General features: G+C 38.3%; 1 protein-coding gene across 5 annotated transcripts in view; it reads right to left on the minus strand.

Annotated features, from left to right (window-relative positions):
- LOC132773270 (RNA-binding protein 12-like) overlaps positions 1 to 18,505 on the minus strand; it is a 54,345-nt gene extending 35,840 nt beyond the window's left edge. The window contains exons 1-3 of one of the 5 annotated variants that reach the window (XM_060772415.2): positions 18,323 to 18,505; positions 14,781 to 14,866; positions 7,089 to 9,797 (exon numbers count right to left, since the gene is read on the minus strand). In XM_060772415.2, coding sequence (XP_060628398.2) covers positions 7,089 to 9,776 — 2,688 coding nt within the window. In that variant the 5' untranslated portion in view covers positions 9,777 to 9,797; positions 14,781 to 14,866; positions 18,323 to 18,505. Of the gene's footprint in view, positions 1 to 7,088; positions 9,798 to 14,780; positions 14,867 to 18,322 lie in introns of those variants that run through there. The other 4 variants (XM_060772411.2, XM_060772413.2, XM_060772412.2 and 1 more) reach the window with 4 other exon arrangements.
- Between the last annotated feature and the right edge of the window lie 1,622 nt (positions 18,506 to 20,127).

A 20,127-nucleotide genomic window follows, 5' to 3' on the forward strand; every position in this document is an offset into this window, starting at 1 on the left:
CTTGGTATTTATATAAAAAGCATTAAATGTTGGGCTTACAATACACTCTCTACTTTGCAGTTTCTATTTAACATGGTTGATATTGTGCATGAACTTCCTAGACGAAGATTAAAGAAACAATGAGGGGGCCAACACCTACAAGGTATATTCTCAAAAAGCAGGCAATAACCATGTTCCTGTTGTTCCAAGGCTTCTTTTTGAAGGGATATGGGCATTACAAGTAGATAGCTGAGACCATGTTCAAAATAATCAGATTAAAAACCTTATTTGTATGAAGCCCAAGCATCTCAAACTCACTGAAGATTTATATTCAGTCATCAATCTTGAAGTGGGTTTTACCATATTACAATCACCCCTAAAGGGTTTATGTATAAAGACAGATGAAGAAGATCCAACTATCTTAGTATAACTACAAAGTTAATCTTTCTTGTAGATTATATCTCAAAAGGTTCTGAAAGCAGTGCAGAACAACACTTACCATAGTTCTGAACAAAATGTTGTGTTACGAAGACAAGCAGCTAATGTAATAAAATTAAAGATGCCAATTGACACCCAGATATGTAGCTTCACCTACCTTAAAAGTGGTTAATATTCAAAAGGGTGGTATCCTCTGGATTCTTTGGTTTAAAAGTATACCAATGTAAATGCCAAAACTTCACTATTTTCCCATAACAGATCCAACAAAGTATGACAGACACACTGCTTTAGTAGGGAAAGTATCTTCTTCTTCTTGGAGTATTCAAGATATGTAATGCATGTAAAGATTTTGTGCTCCAAAGTCTTTGACCCAATACATTATTCCTATGGCTTTACCATAGTGAATACAAGTATATACATGTCTGGATAGCTCATGATAAAAGCGTATTTCCTCAAGGGTTACACATGTAGCTTAAAATAAGCTTGCCACAGTGTGCTAAGTTTTAGTGCTGAGAACAGAGTTCTGTAGTTTCTCTCTGTGTATATTTAGGAAACACTGGTGTCAACATTCAGATGCAGTCAAAGGCATAGAATACGTTTAGGTGAACTCTAGGAAGGATAGTTATGCAATAACATCCTCTTGCATCCTTAATACCCTTTTTAGTACAGAAACATTTTAATACCTGTCCTAACACATATGTTTTAGTTATGCAGAAGAACCATGTACTGATGAAATTCCACTCAAAAGCATGTGTCAAATATATTAAACTTGGTCTGATTGAGAGTATGAATCAGAATGGAACACAACAATCTTCTCAAAATCAGTTGTCCAGTAATTTATACTGTGAGTCAAATGTTGCAAAAGCCAACATCTCAAATACCGAGAAAAGAAACCTAAATAATTAATATAAAGACTACCAGTTGTAGAAATATCACAGAGAATACCTGCACTTTATCAGCAAGCATTTATTTCATTTAGTCAAATGCACTGTTCAACTGCTCACTTTATTGTTGTCATTTTGAACTTTGTCTTGTACTGAAAACATTTACCTATTTTTTTGTAAACAGGTATTTTGAACACGCATACTATGACTAAATTACACAGTATTTAGATTCAGATCAAACAGCTGCATGTTCAAATTCCCATGAAGCTTGTTGTGTGATCACTGAGCAGTTACTATCTCCACTTAACCAAACTCAGAAAGCAGCTATTAAGATATAATGGGATCATAGAATAAACTCCTACAGAAAACAAAATTCTTTTTGTATCCTACAATTCCACAAAACTCTAAAGACCCAAAAATTTGTAATTAGGTTTCAGATTTTATGTTTTCATGTTAAAGTGCTAAGTTGACTTTACGCTTTAATGTGAATAGGAAGTAAATATTATTTTACTGTGTTTCTGTGCCTGTGACTTGTGTTCTTGCCCTCCATCATGATCAGTAGAAACACAGCATGTTCTGCAATGTTTAATGATCTATGCACAGTTGACAGAATTTGACTTTTCTAAATATAAAAAGATGTTTTTTAAAGTAGAAAGATCCAACAATTTTCCTAGACAGACAGAACATCTTTAACTGGAAAAGCATCTATCTTTCTTTTTCTCCTTTGAAACTGATGTTGTCAGCAGGCACAGTTGAAAGGCTAACCAAGGTCTTGACAACATAAGAGCCAGGAATATTTTAAAAAGTAGTTAAAGGTAAAAAAACAAAAACAAAACCCCTATCTCTAAAAATGTGTGCCCTTAAATTGTTGTCACAGCCACAAATCTTTCCACATTGTTTCTGTCTATTCACAGGCCGTGCTGATACATTTTCAAACTTTAAAGTCCTTAGTTTCCAGATCTCAAATGATAATGAACAAACAAAATTAAAAACTCAATGGAAGCCAATTTAGATTCTGGCAATAACTAACAATTAACCAAAGAAGCCTAGAAGAAGAAAAGTTGAAAAATAAGAAAATTTCAATTCTACCACACCAGGCTACCAGAAATTCCATGATTCTTGATATTTGTTCATTTTGATCATCAATATCACATCATCTTGGTACACCATCTCTTACTTTAAATCCCTCTTCAAAAATCCGTTTCTGCTCTGAAAACCTTTTATAATTCAAAACAAGGCCTAAAGATATGTAATCACACATAGTATTCACTCTGTTATCCTTGTCTCTCCCTATATCTTCATTTTCATTGTAGGACTTTAACCGATTATCTTCTCAGGATGAAATCATTTTCCATTTCTTAATGAAGCATAATACACACAGAACAAGTAATATTAGGCATTTTGATATCTCTAAGCAGAACTGTAGTTTTAATCAACATCCACTAGCTGCATTAGGTGTTTGTTCATTTCATATTATTAAAGATCCTGTTATATTTTATCTATTCAGACCGTGAGGAGTTCTAACGGACTGCTTAGTGCTCCCAATGTTGTTAGTTAGCTTAAGCTATTCCTGAAACGATATTATAACAACTCATGCTTATTCAATATATCTTTGTGTCCAATATTGGCCAATAGTCCTAAATATGTTTTCAAAACAACAGTCTTAGAAGCACATTTCAAATACGTATTTAAAATAATGGTCTTTCTGTTCTGATGTTTATAGTTACTGAAGCTGGACAAAAAAACTGAGGGTGCATGTACACTGTACAATAAAGCATTTGACACTTCAATTTTCAAGGCACGATGCTATGGAATCATGGGAGTTGTAGTTTGATGAAACACTATCACAATTTGGAAGAAGAGACAAACTAAATTGTAAAAGTATAAGTTCCATGATTCCACAGCATTTAGCCATGGTGCTGTCAAACTGCATTAATTCTACAGTGTATAATTCTACAAAGGGGAAATACCTATGCTGCTGAATACAAATATTATACATGTATTTTAATAGTGTATATCTCATGCTTTTGAAAACATTAAGTCATCTTGCAAAGTAAACTGTATCATACTGTATATGAAAATGTAAATATAAAAATGTCTAAAAAATAAAGGCCAAAATTCAATGATGGTAATCAGAAAGCATAGTCTGCTGGAGTCAGCTGTACACAAAATTTGATTAAGAGAACCCTCTGAAGCAGATAGTTAGTGTCACAGAGATCTGCAAGAAGGAAGGGGTATTGCTCTGGATGTTCACTGCTTGGATTACTTATTCAATGAACAAGAGGAAATTAGAGTGTCTTAGCTCATTTTGGAAACCTTTCATGATTCCTTGGAATAGATTTCTCGTATTTACCTACTTTATGTAAGTTTACATTTTTTATTTCCTTCTTTAAAAAAATGTAAAGGGATATTTAATTTCACCTACTTAAGCAGCCAACCACAAAAGATAAAATAATTTAGTACATATTTAAATAAAATATGCACAAAAGGAAGTACTGTGTCTCTTATATTAACTCCAAAATGGACTTTCTGTGTTAGATCAAAGCACCAGGTGGATTCAGCAATTCCTGCCAACTTGCCCACACACCATCATACTATGATGTTCCTGTAACTGAAAGGAGCGGCTTTTAAGGGAAATAAAACAGGGAGGGAGGGACCTATTGAAAATTTATTCCAGCAGGAATTTCTTAAAGTCCATTTTCTGGTGGTTACAGAATTTTACAGGATATAATTATTGTTTCATCAGACATTTAAGACAGGCTCCCAAGTTAATTTTTGGCTGTGCCCTGGAAGGGAGGAAGGGAGGAAAAAACAGCTTGTTTTTCTAATATACTGTGTGCATCTATGCTAAATTAATTACATCTGGAAATTGATACATACTGTAGCTTGTTTCAAATCACGCAGTAAGATGCCTTGGGTCCACACTGGGAGAAAGGCAGCAGCCTATCAATTAAACAAATAGCCCTTCTGATATGTTAAAAACCACAGTACCAGACAAGAGAAAGATCAGTTAAGATTTCCAACACAATCTATAGAACAATCTGGAGAGAAGTGTATACAAATGTACCAGAAATATTTTCTAGACCGTTTGCAGATATATGGTAATCCCACCTCAAGGAACATAAGAAACAAAATGAATATACCGTATATACTCATGTACAGGTCGACCTCATGTATAAGTCGAGGGCACGTTTCGGGGCAAAATTAAGGATTTTGATATAGCCTGTGGATATGACCTCGAAGGTCATTCTACAGAGTGGGTAAAAAAACCCAATGCTATCTCCGGTGGCCAGCCACCCCTGGCCACCGCTGCTATTTCCCTGACCCAGGCATTTAAAAAGGACAGAAGCAAAACCACGGCAGAGAGAATTTGGGGGGGGGGGGGGGGGAGTCAGTTCTTTGATAAGAGCTAAGGTACAATGAAAACTGTGGATAAGTCAACCCATTTTTTGGAGTCTGATATTCTGACTAAAATGTCTATATACATGAGTATATAGTGTAACCACTACATTGAGGTGGAGGAGTCCAGGAACTAGCACACTAATTTCATTTCACACCAAAAAAAGCAATGCTGGAATTCTTTCAAAATTGAAAGCATTACTGTTATAAAGACAAATACTACTTTTTTTTTTCAATCTACCAGATGGATCCAAAGCTTCTCTTCTGCTCAGAGAAGAAGATGCTGTTCACAACATTCAAACCTTTCCAGTGGACTTGCACTTAGCACTCAGGAATAAAAGTTAGCATAGTTCCATTTGCACCAGAAGTGAAGACAAGCAGGTGATCTTTCTTCTTTCCACCTGCACCCTGTGTGAATACCAAAAGGACTAAAAGACTCTCCAGCACACAAGAATGGTGCAAGGGGATGCCATGAGAACTGGTGAAGAATGTGCCCCAGCCTATTATCCCCAGAAAAAACTTTCACTGATTCTCAGTGCCATCTGTAAAATCTGGATCAAAACCTTTTTTAAAATCTTTCTAATAAAGAAGGAATATCCAAATTATTGAATTATTTCAAACTACTCAAGAATTAGACAACACAATTTTAAAATAAAAGCAGAAAACATCATTTTCCTCAACAGGTCATTTCCCCCCAAATCAAAATGTTTATTAGCCTTATAGTAGACAAAAGTAGTCTGCTGTTCGAACACACCAGACAATTAAAAATAGATAGCATGAATATTCAAAAACACAGTTTTATTAACAGGAGGCTTGGTAATTTTAACAGTGTATACAATCATGTCATTTTTCGGGAATGTACCATCTCTGTTCCTGTCAAAACAGTTTCAAATCCATGAATTACAAAATGTGTAATACCTCTTCATTGCAACACCTTCACAGTCCTTCAAACAATTACGGTACTGCCAAATCCTCTCATGATGTCACATTAAGAGATTTTTAAATATCCATCTTACACATTGGGTTAACAGAATGGTTGCCACTTGCATTTCTATATTATGCCAGGCTATGAACATCAACTCTTCCATCATAGAAAACTTAAATGAATACTATTTTTCATTAAATGGGAACACAGTATCTCAAAAATTGTTCAATTTACAATGATATGGGAGTACCAGATAGTTCATCAAATCATCTTGTTTATGAAAATCTAATCATGGACAGTCAAAAAATTTACTTTGATTTTCTGTATCAATTCATGTTCCATCCTTCCTAAGAGAACTCTACAAAACAAGGTCAAAATTCTACACAAAATTAAGAGTTGGAAAGTCCTTAAGAAATCAGAATGGGTTGGGAGATGTTTTCAAAGCTTTAATTCTTTAAGTGATCCACAGCAATAATTCACAAGGTTTCATGAAGTCATAATAACACAAATAATTGTTAACATTAACACTTTGCATCAATCCCTTGCTTTCAATTAGAACCAAGAGGTTTCATAAGAATGTGGTTCAAAAAGATACACAGCATAAGAGTGTACAAAAACCAAGCAATGAGCATCATATCCCAACTGTAACATACAATCCTAACAAATCCATCTAATCAAACAGCAATATTTTCAAGTTGTGGCATTGTATGGCACCTCCGTGTATTCAATTTTTAGTACACAGTTAGTAAAGTTTCAGAATAATAAACAAGGTTATACCTGAACTTGTGGCAAAAATCTTATTCTATACAATCAGTTGCAATAAGAACCAAAATTATTCCACAAAATTCTGGAATTTTACAGATTGTTCTGTTTATATATAGAAAAACTGCCTAAATGTTTCTTAATGTGCATAATTTCACTGTCCATACACCAAGTATCTTTGAGGGAAAAGGTACATAAAGAATCTGTATACTTAGACTTTATTTAGATGCAAAGTCAAATCAGGATTTCAAAACAAAGAAATAACTGACATGTAAACAAATAAATCCAGTCAGTTTTTAACCAACTCTAGAAATAGCTACTTTCTATCTTACAATGGCTTGCAATAGCACCCACTAAGAGATCACTAGCTTCATCATGAAAAAATTCCTTCTCCAACATTTCATAAAAACCAATCTAGACACCATGATGAACATTTCATGGTAAATTCAACATCAGCAAACCTTTTCTATTGATGGGAATCCTTCTTCTCCATGTATCTGTGCTTGCAGAACAACTCACATTTACCTATGCAGTGATTGTCCTGTACACAGTTAAACCAGGATTCTCAGTCTTATCAAAACAAATGTGAAATTTAAACAATTTACAGGTCCTAACTGGAGCTAATAGAAAACAGTCTGAATGCATAAATCACAGCGCTAGTATCTATTCTACAACATCTTATACACCAACTACCCTAGAACAAGTTTCACTTTTCTTGAACCTATTGGTCTGTCATTCAGATCAACAACAGCTGCCATCGCTTCATCACGAGATTCAAATGCAACCATTGCTTCACCTGTGGGCATACCTTTTTCATTATATTTTAAACACACTGAACCTGGAATTACCTGATAGCCATAGAAAAAATCCAAAATTTCATCCACTGATACAGTAAAGGGCATATTCTGAACTTTAATAACAGTTGGTCCTGGCTTACCAGAGCCAGCTCCAAACCCAGGTGGACCTGTAATATGTAGGTTTCCAGGTGCAGGTCCAGGTCCAGGTCCAGGTGCAGGTCCAGGTCCAGGCGCAGGCCCAGGCCCGGGCACAAATCCTGGAGGTCCACTTAAGTGTCCAAGCCCACCACTCAGATTTGGAGGTCCACTACCAAAAGTAGGAGGACCAGTTAAATTACCAGGACCATTACCAAAGTTCTGAGGGCCACCTCCAAAACCAGGTGGCCCAGTTAAATTACTAGGCCCACCTGCAAATCCCGGGACATCTATTCCTGAACCAGGCAAACCCGGCAAACCACTATTTCCAATAGACGGCATTCCGGGTCTAGAATCACCAAAGCCACCTCCTCCTATACCTGGTGGTGGAAGAGGGGGTCCAAATGAATTTGACCCACCGAAATTACTGGGAAAATGAAAGGGTGGACCACTGCTTGCATCCTTTGAACTACTACCTATGAAAGAATGTTCATCCCCACCAGCGTTCTGTACTCCTGGCACTATTGTACTCCCTGGTAATGGCATTTTTAAGATTTTTTTCCCCAGAGCAGGAGGGTTTCTTTCAATTTCTTTCATTTCTTCAAGAGAAATTAACCTTAGCACAACATCCCTCCCATTCAGTTTCTTTCGATGCAGGCGCTCTGACTTACGAGCATCTTCTTCAGTTTTTAACTGGACCAATGCTTGTCCTAAGCCTTGGCCATTGGTATCAACAAGGATCTGGATAGAGTTTTCTTCTACTGCGAGACCTTCCAGAAACTGAAGAATTTCCATTTTGGTAATGTTGTAGGGAATATTGGATATTCGTGCACATAATTTAGGCGGGCCCGTCTCCACTTCTGTATTTATCATTATCTCTCGTTGATCATAGTTGAAACTTTGCAGTCTTTTCCTAATCATCTCTATTTTTTCCAGCATAGCCTTTTTAGTTATGGGATGAACTTGAATAAAACGATTTCCTATGTATTGTTTATGATGACATAAAGCTGCTTTATAATCGGCTTCATTTCTGAATTCAACAAAACCTTCACCAAGTGCCTTCCCATTCGGTCCATAAGCTATGTAAATACTATCTTCCACAATATCTAGCTTTTTAAAAAAATCGATTACATGTTTGTTCTCAGATTCAAAAGGAAGACCTTTTAAATAAACACAGAAGCCCTGATCATGTGGAGATCTGGACCTTGACCTTTTCTGACCATTGGGAGATTTAGACATAGAGAGAGTCTGAGGAGGTGGATGGCTCTGTCCAGAAGGAGCCATGGTTTGCTTGAACGTTATATGGCCTCCTGCAGTCACCCACTGTCTCTCTGTTGCAGGACTAACTTCAACATAGCGCTGAATCATGAGCATCCTATTTCGTTTCAAGGCTTCAAATGTATCTTGAGGAGAGCAAAATTTAACGAATGCATTTCCATTATTTCGTCCCATATGATCTTTCAGAATATGTACTGCATCAACACGAAGTCCATGGAAAAAATCTTTGACGTCTGATTCTGTTGCTGAAAATGGCATTCCATGGATACTGACATACAGGTCATCTGGATTAATAGGAAGTGGTTTTATACCACTCTGAGAATTGATCTGAATAGCATTTATGGGATTCATGAACATTGGATTCATGTTACTGCTCAGATTCATTCCTGTTCCAGAACCATTCATTCCAGTAGGCAAAGGTGCTACAGGTGGTGGATTCATAGGAGGCATTCCTGATAATGGAGGCAAAGGTGTCATAGGTGGCACAGGTGGTACAGGAGGTATTGGGGGAACAGGTGGCACAGGTGGCAATGTAGGTACAGGAGGTGGAACGGGCATAGGAGGAATCGAAGGCATTGGGGGTAATGATGGTATAGCTGGGATAGGAGGTATTGGTGGAGGTGGTACAGTGTTCATTGGAGATGCTGTACTAGGTACAGTAGAGCTAAATGTGGGACTTCCAAAAGTAGGACCAAGATTGGGAGGTGCCGTTCCCATACTCGCAGTGGAGAATGTTGGTATGTTTTTATTACTTTCATGAACTGAAGTAGCTGCAGTTACTACACTAGGAGAAGGGCTGTTAAAATTAGGAACTGTAGTAGGAAGAGTAACCCTGCTACTTATTCCAGAACTAGGTGGTGGCCCAGATCTGCTAGCATTTGCTGGCGGCATATCTAGATTTGCTGTTTCAAAGCGCCTGCGACTGAGTTCAATCATATTTTGCATTTCAGTTTTACTGCTTAGCAACAGTGTTACTTTGGACCCTTTAATGGCACCACCTGTTCGCATCATACCAAGCCTTGCATCTTCATCAGTGGCAAAGACGATGAAAGCCTCACCCAGCTCACCCCCTACTATATGCACGCCCCCATCAGGAATGGTCAATCCAGAGAAGAAGTGGCGAATGTCCATAGTCCCCGCCACAATTGGGAGACCTTGTAAGCGGATGACCACAGCCATGCTGCGCTGAAACACACACACCTGCAGATGAGAAAAGGCAACGGCTAGGTCAGACTATTTATGATACCATATGCTTAACCTACATATGTTTAAATATGCCTGAAGATCTTGAATAAAGATTCCAAAAGTAAATCTGTGGCATTTTTTACAAAGTATATTAGAAGATTATGCAAGTCTTTCCATTAAGTTTCAGTATGAAACATTAAAGACTGTTAGCTTGAAACTAGTCATAACTGGTACAAAAATGTATTGAAAAAACACTGAGTCAGAGCTTCAGGCATGACAATCATAAGATTAAATAAACAAATATCTTCAATTAAGCTCATATGTTACATAACACCCTACATTTTAGAAGCTTACTTCAACATTTTACATTAGGCATTAATATCACAACTTTACGTATTCAGAAACCTATATTCCTTGCCTCTTTTTGATTCCTACTCCTAGTACTTCATACCTTTTGTAAATCCATTAACTCCATGGAAAAATCCTCTAAACTGAGCAGCTAAATTGATGTTTCTATAGTAAAGTCTAGAACCTCTAGACAATACAGAAATATGTACTCTTTAAATGTCAGCCAGAAATAATTAATACAGCCAAGATATCCTTGCAAAACCAGTTTTCTGATGTTCCAAATAATGTTAAAAGATTAAAAGGGCTGGACATTAAAAGGACACAATTTTGAATACAGTTACTAAAAAAGGAAGAAAATGTTCTTACAACCATTTATTGGGTTGAAGCTAACAAAAAACATTTTGCCTCTGCAAAAGCATGCAAATTTGTGTTTGAAACATCAGAAGTTGTTGAAGAAAGTTGTTAAAAAGAACCATATGGTTGCAGAGAAGGCTACAAAATGAATTTAAGCTGGGATAGTAATACAGCCAATATTATAAACAAGACAGGAAATATATATGGTGCAATGTTGTTGAGATTCTGGAAACAGGTGAGTTAAAATATCTAAGCAAACTCCAATGAATATGAGAAGTCATCCACAAATTACATTAAGAAAATAGGCACGGGTTTTCAAACAAAAGTTGAAGAGGCTATGGCATAATAGGTCCTCCACAGTATATACAATGAACCCATGGCATCATGGTGTTTCTGGACTAATTGCACTAAAGATCTTGCACTAAATTCCCAGCATTACAAACAGTACCATTAAGAATGTTTTATTAATGCTGTCAATCTTTCATTAAGGTGTGGTCATTTCATTTCATTAATGGCAAGACTGATGTTAACTTTCCAAATCAATTACAAATGCAATCCTTATGATTACATATACACCATAGTGTGGAACATATACACTTCATAAGATGTTCTATAATAAATAGCATAACAGATAGTCCTGCCAAGTATATTCTATATTAAATTGCATTCTTCTCTCTGCTTCCATCATCAGGGATTTTGGACAAATTTTTGGAACTAAAGGCTTTCAAGAAAAGATTTTATAAATGGGAGCTACATAGTTTTAAATTGTAGCGCTTTAATTGTTTTTTATTATCTAAGCAAATGTTTTAAATTGTTTTAATAATGTTAATAGTTTTAATTCTATTATAATGTTGATACTTTTGTAGGTTTCAACTATATTGTAATAAAGTGAATAAATAACAAGATCAATGACAACAAATACAGAATTGGGATGTATTAATTACTGGAACTGACATTTAACCCTTAATGAAATTATACACATGGGGCTGATAAAGGTGGTATATTCAAAATATTTTTTGCTTTTCTAACTCAATTGTATTTATTGTAATAAGAAAACTTCAATAATAAGTAATGTGAAATTTTTGGATTGTCAGAGTCATTGAGCATTGTATTTTTAAGTGACTAATGGGGTAGATGAACAATTTAAAAACTTTTTTTATCTCTAATCAATATCATAATAGGAATTTATCAGTCTTTGTTAATTACTAAAAGTCAAAACTAGAATTGAAATCCACTGTAACACATTAGTGGGAATTGACAGTATGTTAAAACAATTTAAGGCAAACTCTACTAATATATTACAATTAAATAAGGAATGCATTTAATTTGTGTACTTGTATAATAGTCATATTTACTATGTATTGTACTGTAATGGAGTTCTCAGTTTATTATCATATGCACCTATTAAAAAACTAGTACCAATTGTCTGCTGAAATATTAATAAAATCAGAATTAACAGAAGAAAAATGTTGGTGGGTACATAAAAGTGGGCATGCTTTCCTCTTAGCTTTTACCAAGTATTAGCAGTATTACTTTGAAAAACTGTAACCAATTCTGTTTTTCCCCAATTTTGCATATAAAACCAGAATTATGTAAAATACATAGGAGTGGAAAATGAATCTACCATAATATAGTAAATTGGAGAAGAATGTCACTATTGCATTTGTACTTTATATAAATACAAATGCATTACAAGGCCTAAAAGACAATTGAGTGTAAACATTTATTTGACAAGAGAATCCACATATAAGTTTAGTTGTAATGTCAGTAACAAAAATCAAACAGGCTCTTCTCAGTAGAATAGTTAGTAGATAAAAGAAGTCTAAAGCAATTCTGTACAATGAGCAAAGGGTCTGTAAGTAATGTTATTGAGGTGCTGGTTTGTTAGCCGCCCCGAGTCCCTCTGCAGAGGTTGAGATAGGACGGGATACAAATGTCCGAAATAATTATTATTATCTAATAGCACAGGTGTTACAGAAGTACAGATGGTAACAACAAAACATATTTTAAGTACTATTTAAATAGTCCATCCAATGTCTGAAAGTCCACGTTTGTTACTGTAGGAATTTACAGGTTTAAGACCCGTCACAAAGCTCATTGTTCAGTTTGAAATTTGGTTTAACTTATACCATCTACTTCACTAGTGGGCTGGATTTATGGTGGCCCACTATTGCAGCACTTCCAGCGTGTAACTATTTGGCAAAAATCACAAGATGGGTCTCTATATGTATGTTTTAACTAAAGGAAGGTGGCGGATCTGAAAATAAGACTGAGTATCCATGTTTCCACAAAAAGAACAACATTTGCATTTCCAGTCATCTCTATTCAGTGAGCCAATTAAAACATACCAGAACATTCAGAACCTACTCTGCAACCATAAGCAGTCTTGAGATAACAGTATATATCATTCCGGATTCCTTTTGAACCTGCTTAAGCACTAAGATAAACCTTAGAAGCTAGATCCATGTTTCTCCACAGAAGAAATTATGGGCAGACATTGAGGAGCAAAATGTTTTCTAACTTGGTATCACAACTCTGGAAGGCAGTTTGGGAGAGACTCACTTGAATCCATCTTTAATTGTGAAGATCTATTACAACATAACATTTTTGTTTTCTAATTTGAATTACGTGTTGACTCTATGTTGCGCTTGGCAAACTTGGAATGCCATGTTTGCAAACTTTGTGTTTTTTTAAATACAATACAACTGTTTGGTTCGCTCCTGACACGATAAATAAATAAATGTTATGCTGTTGTTTTATATTTACGAATGTTTTAAATTTTGATAACACTCTTTTAAATAGAAAAGTTAGTCTGTTTGTATGCTTTCCACAAACGCCCCATCACTTTTTCGCCAATGTTCCAGCATTACTTCCAATTTTAATTTTACATTTGGCCTTCCCACAGTTTTAATCGTGTGGTCTTATTGTTAATGCTTGAATTGTTGTTATTACTGCTTGTATTGTTGTATTTGGGCTCGGCCTCATGTAAGCCGCACCGAGTCCCGTGGGGAGATGGTAGCGGGGTACAAATAAAGTGTTATTATTATTTATTATTATTAGAGTGCAGTAAAACGATTTCCAAATATAGAGGAAAAAGTGAAAATTCTATCTGTTGTACTTGGCCCTGCCCACTCGGCTTAATGTCTTTATTTTGTTGTACCCTGTGTTTATTTTGTATTACTTCCTTTTCATATATTTTATTGTATCTTATTTTATGTATTATCTTATGATGATAGTATGTTGTATTCATTTTGCTTTGTTGTAACTATTGGGCTCATCTTCATGTGATCTGCCCGGAGTCCCCTTGGGGAAATGGAGATGGAGGCGGGGTATAAATAAAGTTTTTTTATAAGTATTATTATTATTAAAATAAAATCTTTTTCAATCTATAATCAGAAAGCGCAAAAGACTGAATACCTACATAACATAACTTTGCTTGAATAAAGTCATATGACTCTTTTTTAAAACAAAGCATAATGGAATGTACAATCTAACACAACCATTTTTAAAATTACATAAAAGGCTAATTAGCACATAGCTCCAGTTTTACAGATTATAGATATGACTGCAATATCTGCATTCCTTAATCTAAATAAAGCAAGATCCAAATATAATTGTAAATTATGTTGTTTCTACCAACAAAAAGTGCCAGTATGGTCTAGTGGTTTGAATGTTAGACTAGGACACTGGAGATGGGGTTCAAATCCTCATTTGGCCATGGAAACCCACTGGCTGACCTTGGGCAAGCCACATTCTATCAGCCTCTGAGGAAGGCAAAGATAACCCCCATTTAAACAAATCTGTGATAGGTTCACTTTTCAGTCACCGTAAGTCAGAAATTATTTGAAAGCACAAAGCAGCAGCAACAATATCATCAACAAAAAGCAGGTTTGGTAGTCATTTCTGACTAAACGTCAGAGGTACAAATATAACAAAATGAATCCAAGCAACAAATAGGAAACCATTTTGCTAAGAAGAACCAGCTCAGTAAGAATGGAATTCATAAGAACGCCCTAGAAAAGCGTCTTTTAAAACGTTTACATGGCTACTTTTGACAAGTAAATGACAACTAGCATTAGAATAGAAATTTTAAAATCACTACATGACAAAAACCAAAAAGAAATTCTTTCCACAAAAATGTTTACAAAAATGATCACAACTGGGTCCAAACATGAAAAAATCACTATATAATTTAGTCATTTAAACTTCTAAAACAAATTTATTAAAACAGACTTGAGTAGTACTGATTACCCAACTCTATTCACTAAGCATAAATATATCTTCAGAGTCTCTTACCTGCAAGAAGAGGTGTTTTTTTTTCCTTAACAAGTAGCAGAAGCCAAGTCAATCCTGTGGGCAATCAATTAAAACCAACTTTTAGACTGCAATAAAGAATAAATGGAGGCAAAAATCAATGCAGGAAACAGACAACTGGAGTCAACAGTCCACAATGAACTGTGTATTATGAAGTTTGGGCCCATGACCATGATAGAGCACTCCAACACATGGCAACCACCAATTTAAAGAATGTGTAAGATGTTTATCTCTTTCACTGCACCACATACTTTAATAAAGAAATCAGTTTTATTTTGAACCAAAATATCCTCAACATGAGAATAAATGTAAAAGCCTCAAAACATATTCATTACATAATTTCTCTAATTCTACACAGCTTGCTAAGTGAAGATAAACTTTATAGAACCAAACACATTCATTAATTGTTACCACATTTGCTGAAATCAAATTAAACTCCATATAATTTGCAACACACTTCTATATGTTTTACTATGATAATGCTTGACACATCATTTAATTTTAGAGTTACAAAAGCCACTGGTGTGATCCAATACAGGCCTCAAAGAAGACAATCTAACTCTGAGCACGGCACTAAACAATATTTCATAGCATGTTTATACATATGGTAAAGTACCTCAATACATAGAATTCTAATGTCATCTCAGAATTTTGATTTAGAGAAAGGAAACAAAAAACCAAGGAATTACGTCCCCATGAACAACTTGATACACAATGTCAATTTTGTACCTCACTCTCTCTTCTAGTGTTACTAGGCTCAATTTAAACAAAGCATTTGCTGACCACAGTAGCCATCTAATCATTTATCAAAACACCTTCCAAAAGAGAACCCAACAATCATCATCACAAAAAGTAAAAATACCCACAAGAATTTCTGTCAAAACGTTAGTCTGAACAACAAATGTGCATTAAAAAAACCGACGGCTTTCTAAATTAATCAGTTTTTAAAAGCAGCTCACAGTAAACATGTTCATTTACACAATAATTTACTGACATTTTTCACTAGGTCTCAAACCACTTACAAGATTTTGTTTAACTGAAAGCCATTAGCTTGGTGAACGATTTTGGCCCAATTCTAAAGATTATTTACTTCATTTCTATTTGACTCATAGATTTTCTACACAGACATTACAGAAGAAATGACATGAACCTGGAAATGTGTCTCATTGACGCTATTGAGTAGAATAAGTTGTCAACACAGTTTTCTCCACATCTCTATAGCCTGTGTTTTATACTCCATGTATAATTCCAATAATAAGAAACAGAAGCATAAATCAAAGCCATTTGAAAAAAAATACACTAATATGCACACTCAGGCTTTCTGCAATGTTCATTATTTCTGGTCTTGACCACTGATTGAGGCAACTTTTTCCCAACACGTTTGAATTCTGAAACACATCAACATTCTATGAAAACTAGGATAACATCCTAGGATGAATGAAATGCACAGCATATGCAGCTGCAAAAAGTAACATCTCAATGTAATATTCAGCACACTGCTTACTGTTGAGCAAATGCTGCTAAGACCACAATTCACTGTTCCCTACCCCACAAGGAGAGAAAGGAGTGGGAAGATGAGCTACATTAGGAGAATTCACAATGGAAGAGCCAAAGATAATAGAAATAATAACCTTCTTGCCAATGGGGGGAAAACTTTTAAAAGTACTTACACCAGTCATTCTACAATTGGCCAATTAATGTCAACTATGCATTTTTGTGACAGTATTATTTCAAATAAATGTCTATCCCGCAAAATAAAATGTCAATGGGTTGCTGTGAGTTTTCCGGGCTGTATAGCCATGTTCCAGAAGCATTATCTCCTGACGTTCGCCCGCGCCTATGGCAGGCATCCTCAGAGGCTGTGAGGTCTGTTGTAAACTAGACAAGTGAGGTTTATATATCTGTGGAATGTCTAGAGTGGAAGAAAGAGCTCTTGCCTGCTTGGGGCAAGTGTGAATATTGCAAATGGTCACCTCGATTAGCACTGAATGGCCTTGCAGCTTCAAAGCCTGGCTGGCTGATGCCTGGAGTAATCCTTTGTTGGAAGATGCTAACGAGCCCTAATTTATTCTTGCCTGGAATTCCCCTGCTTTTTGAGTGTTTCTCTTTATTTACTAATTGTCTGAAGCAGACAAGAATTCTTTCTCCTACCCTGGGCAACCTACAGATATATAAACCTTACTTGCCTAGTTTCCAGCCAACCCGTCAACCTCTGAGGATTTTTTTTCATGTCAGGAGTTGCTTCTGGTGTGAGAATTAGCCCTCTGCAAGGATATTGCCCAGCGGGCAGCACCCTGATGTTTTACCATCCATGTGGGAGGCTTTTCCCATGTTCCCCTATAGGAAGCTGGCAGAGGGAGCTCATCCACGCTCTCCCAAGATTCACACCTCTGATCTGTCAGTCTTTAGTCCTGCCCGCACAAGAGTTTAATTTCTGAGGATGCCTGCCATAGATGTGACCGAAACGTCAGGAGCGAATGCTTCTGGAACATGGCCATGCAGGCCGGAAAACTCACAGCAACCTAGTGATTCCAGCCACTGAAGTCTTCCACAACACATTAAAATGTCAATCTTTACAGCAGAACAGAAGCTATTCAAATACAGGGCACGAGATACCTGTATTTTAGAGCCAGTCCTCACAATAATACAATAATTTCGTGCAATTAGCCCAGGTTCAAATCTACCCGCACCATGTTGTTTTCCTCATTTAATTCAATATACTAATCCATTCCACAGTATTTAAAGAACTGAGCTAAACAGGTAAACCAAGTCAAGCCAAATGTGATTTTTTAAGCCTTTCCCTTCCAACTCACCACCAAAACCAGCTTCGCAAACACCACTTCATGACGCCGCTTTTAATTTTTGCACCCAAAGAGGCTTAGAAATATCAGGTCTTGTATTCACACCATAACACAATCAGATGCTGAGGTCATTCACATTAAAAAAACAAACCAAACACAAGCCATTTTACCCCAAAATGCGCAAAGATAGTACTAAGCAGCCATTCTGAAATATCACAATCCATCACAGCACAAGAGTGACACTTAATTCGATGTGAACGTCAGAGAATCGAGGCGTAAACGTTGCAGCTCAGGTCGAGGCCGAAATCTCAGCAGCAGCCCAGCCATTTTGGTTTCTCTGAAGAGAACAGGCTGGGCTTCAAAGCGCCCTCCTTCTCTCCCTCCAGGAGGATGCCCACACCATCCTCTCTCTGTCCGAGAGGAGATCCACCGCAAATCCCAGGTGCGCGAAGCCCTGGCTTCGTTAATTCCACCTGGGGAAGGATCCAAGGATACTCACCTACACGCACACCTCACAAAATGAAGGGGCTACACAAACCGCGCCGGGCCCACAAGCGGCCCAGCCACGCCACACCGCCTCACAGAGCCCACATTCCTCTGGACTTAGTGAGTTCCCCTCAGGCCTAGTTCCCGCCCTCCCGCCTTTGTGTGGGGAAAGGCCTGCGCCGGGCACGTCCTCCCCAGAAGCCGGAGGGACGGCCGCGGCTGCCTCTGGGTTCTTACCGAGCGGCCTGCACGGGGGGAATTGGAGGAGGAGGAGGAGGAGGAGGAAAGGGGTTAGAAAGAGAGGGACTCGCCGCCACACAGGCCCCGCTCCCCGCGCCGAGCCCAGCGCCAGCCACCGCGCAGCGCCACAAAATGGCCGCCCGCCTGCACCGCCTCCGGGCCCCTGCCTTCCGCCGCTGAGGGAGGGGGCGTGGCCTGAGAGGGGGCGTGGCCTAAGAAGGCTGCCCGTCTACCACCAGGACCTGCCCTAAGGCCTCACCCAGGCCTGGGACAACTTGCCCCCCCCCCCCCCCCCCAGGTGTTTTGGACTTCAGCTCCCAGCATTCCTAACAGCCTCAGGCCCCTTCCTTTCCACCCCTCAGCCGCTTAAGCATACTATAGAGCAGGCATGGGCAAACTTGGGCCTTCCAAGGGTTTTGGACCAAAGCTCCCACCATTTTCCCCCTCAGCCACTTAAGCTCCCACACTTGGGCCTTTCCACCATTCCTAGCAGCTTCAGGACCCTTTCCCCCCTCAGCTGCTTAAGCATACTATAGAGCAGGCCTGGGCCAACTTGGGCCCTCCAAGTGTTTTGGACTAAAACTCCCACCATTCCTAAGAGCCTCAAGCCCTTTCCTTTTCCTCCTCAGCTGCTTAAGCATACTATAGAGCATGCTTGGGCAAACTTGGGCCTTCCAAGGGTTTTGGACTAAAACTCCCACCATTCCTAGCAGCTTCAGACCCCTTCCTTTTCCCCCTCAGCTGCTTAAGCATACTATAAAGCAGGCTTGGGAAAACTTGGGCCTTCCAAGGGTTTTGGACTTCAACTCCCAGCATTCCTAGCAGCCTCAGACGCCTTCCTTTTCCCCCTCAGTCGCTTAGGCATACTATAGAGCAGGCATGGGCCAACTTGGGCCCTCCCTCCAGGTGTTTTGGACTTCAACTTCAAGCATTCCTAACAGTCTCAGACCCCTTCCTTTCCCCCCTCAACTGCTAAAGCATACTATAGAGCAGGCTTGGGCAAACTTGGGCCTTCCAAGGGTTTTGGACTAAAGCTCCCACCATTCCTAACAGCCTCAGGCCCTTTCTTTTTTTCCCCTCAGCTGCATAAGCATACTATAGAGCAGACATGGACCAATGGGCCCTCTCTCCAAGTGTTTTGGACTTCAACTCCCAGCATTCCTAACAGCCTCAGACCCCCTCCTTTCCCCCCTCAACCACTTAAGCACACTATAGAACAGGCATCTCTGCAGAGAGTGTTTGAGGACCGGGACATCCGTAGGGATACCAAGGTGCTTGTTTATAGAGCTATTGTCCTCCCGACCCTGCTATATGCCTGTGAGACATGGACTGTCTACAGACTTACATGCAACTCCTGGAACGATTCCATCAGCACTGCCTCCGGAAAATCCTGCAAATCTCTTGGGAAGACAGGCAGACAAACGTCAGCGTGATGGAAGAAGCAAAGACTACCAGCATTGAAGCGATGGTCCACCGCCATCAACTCCGCTGGACCGGCCACGTTGTCCGGGTGCCCGACCACCGTCTCCCAAAGCAGTTGCTCTACTCCGAACTCAAGAACGGAAAACGGAATGTTGGTGGACAGGAAAAGAGATTTAAAGATGGGCTCAAAGCCAACCTTAAAAACTCCTGCATAGACACTGAGAACTGGGAAGCCCTGGCCCCTGACCGCTCCAGCTGGAGGTCAGCTGTGACCAGCAGTGCTGCAGAATTTGAAGAGGCACGAATGGAAGGCGAAAGGGAGAAGCATGCCAAGAGGAGGGCGCGTCAAGCCAACCCCGACCGAGACCGCCTTCCACCTG

This window comes from Anolis sagrei, chromosome 4 (genome assembly GCF_037176765.1).
Source record: "Anolis sagrei isolate rAnoSag1 chromosome 4, rAnoSag1.mat, whole genome shotgun sequence".
NCBI lineage: Eukaryota > Metazoa > Chordata > Lepidosauria > Squamata > Dactyloidae > Anolis > Anolis sagrei.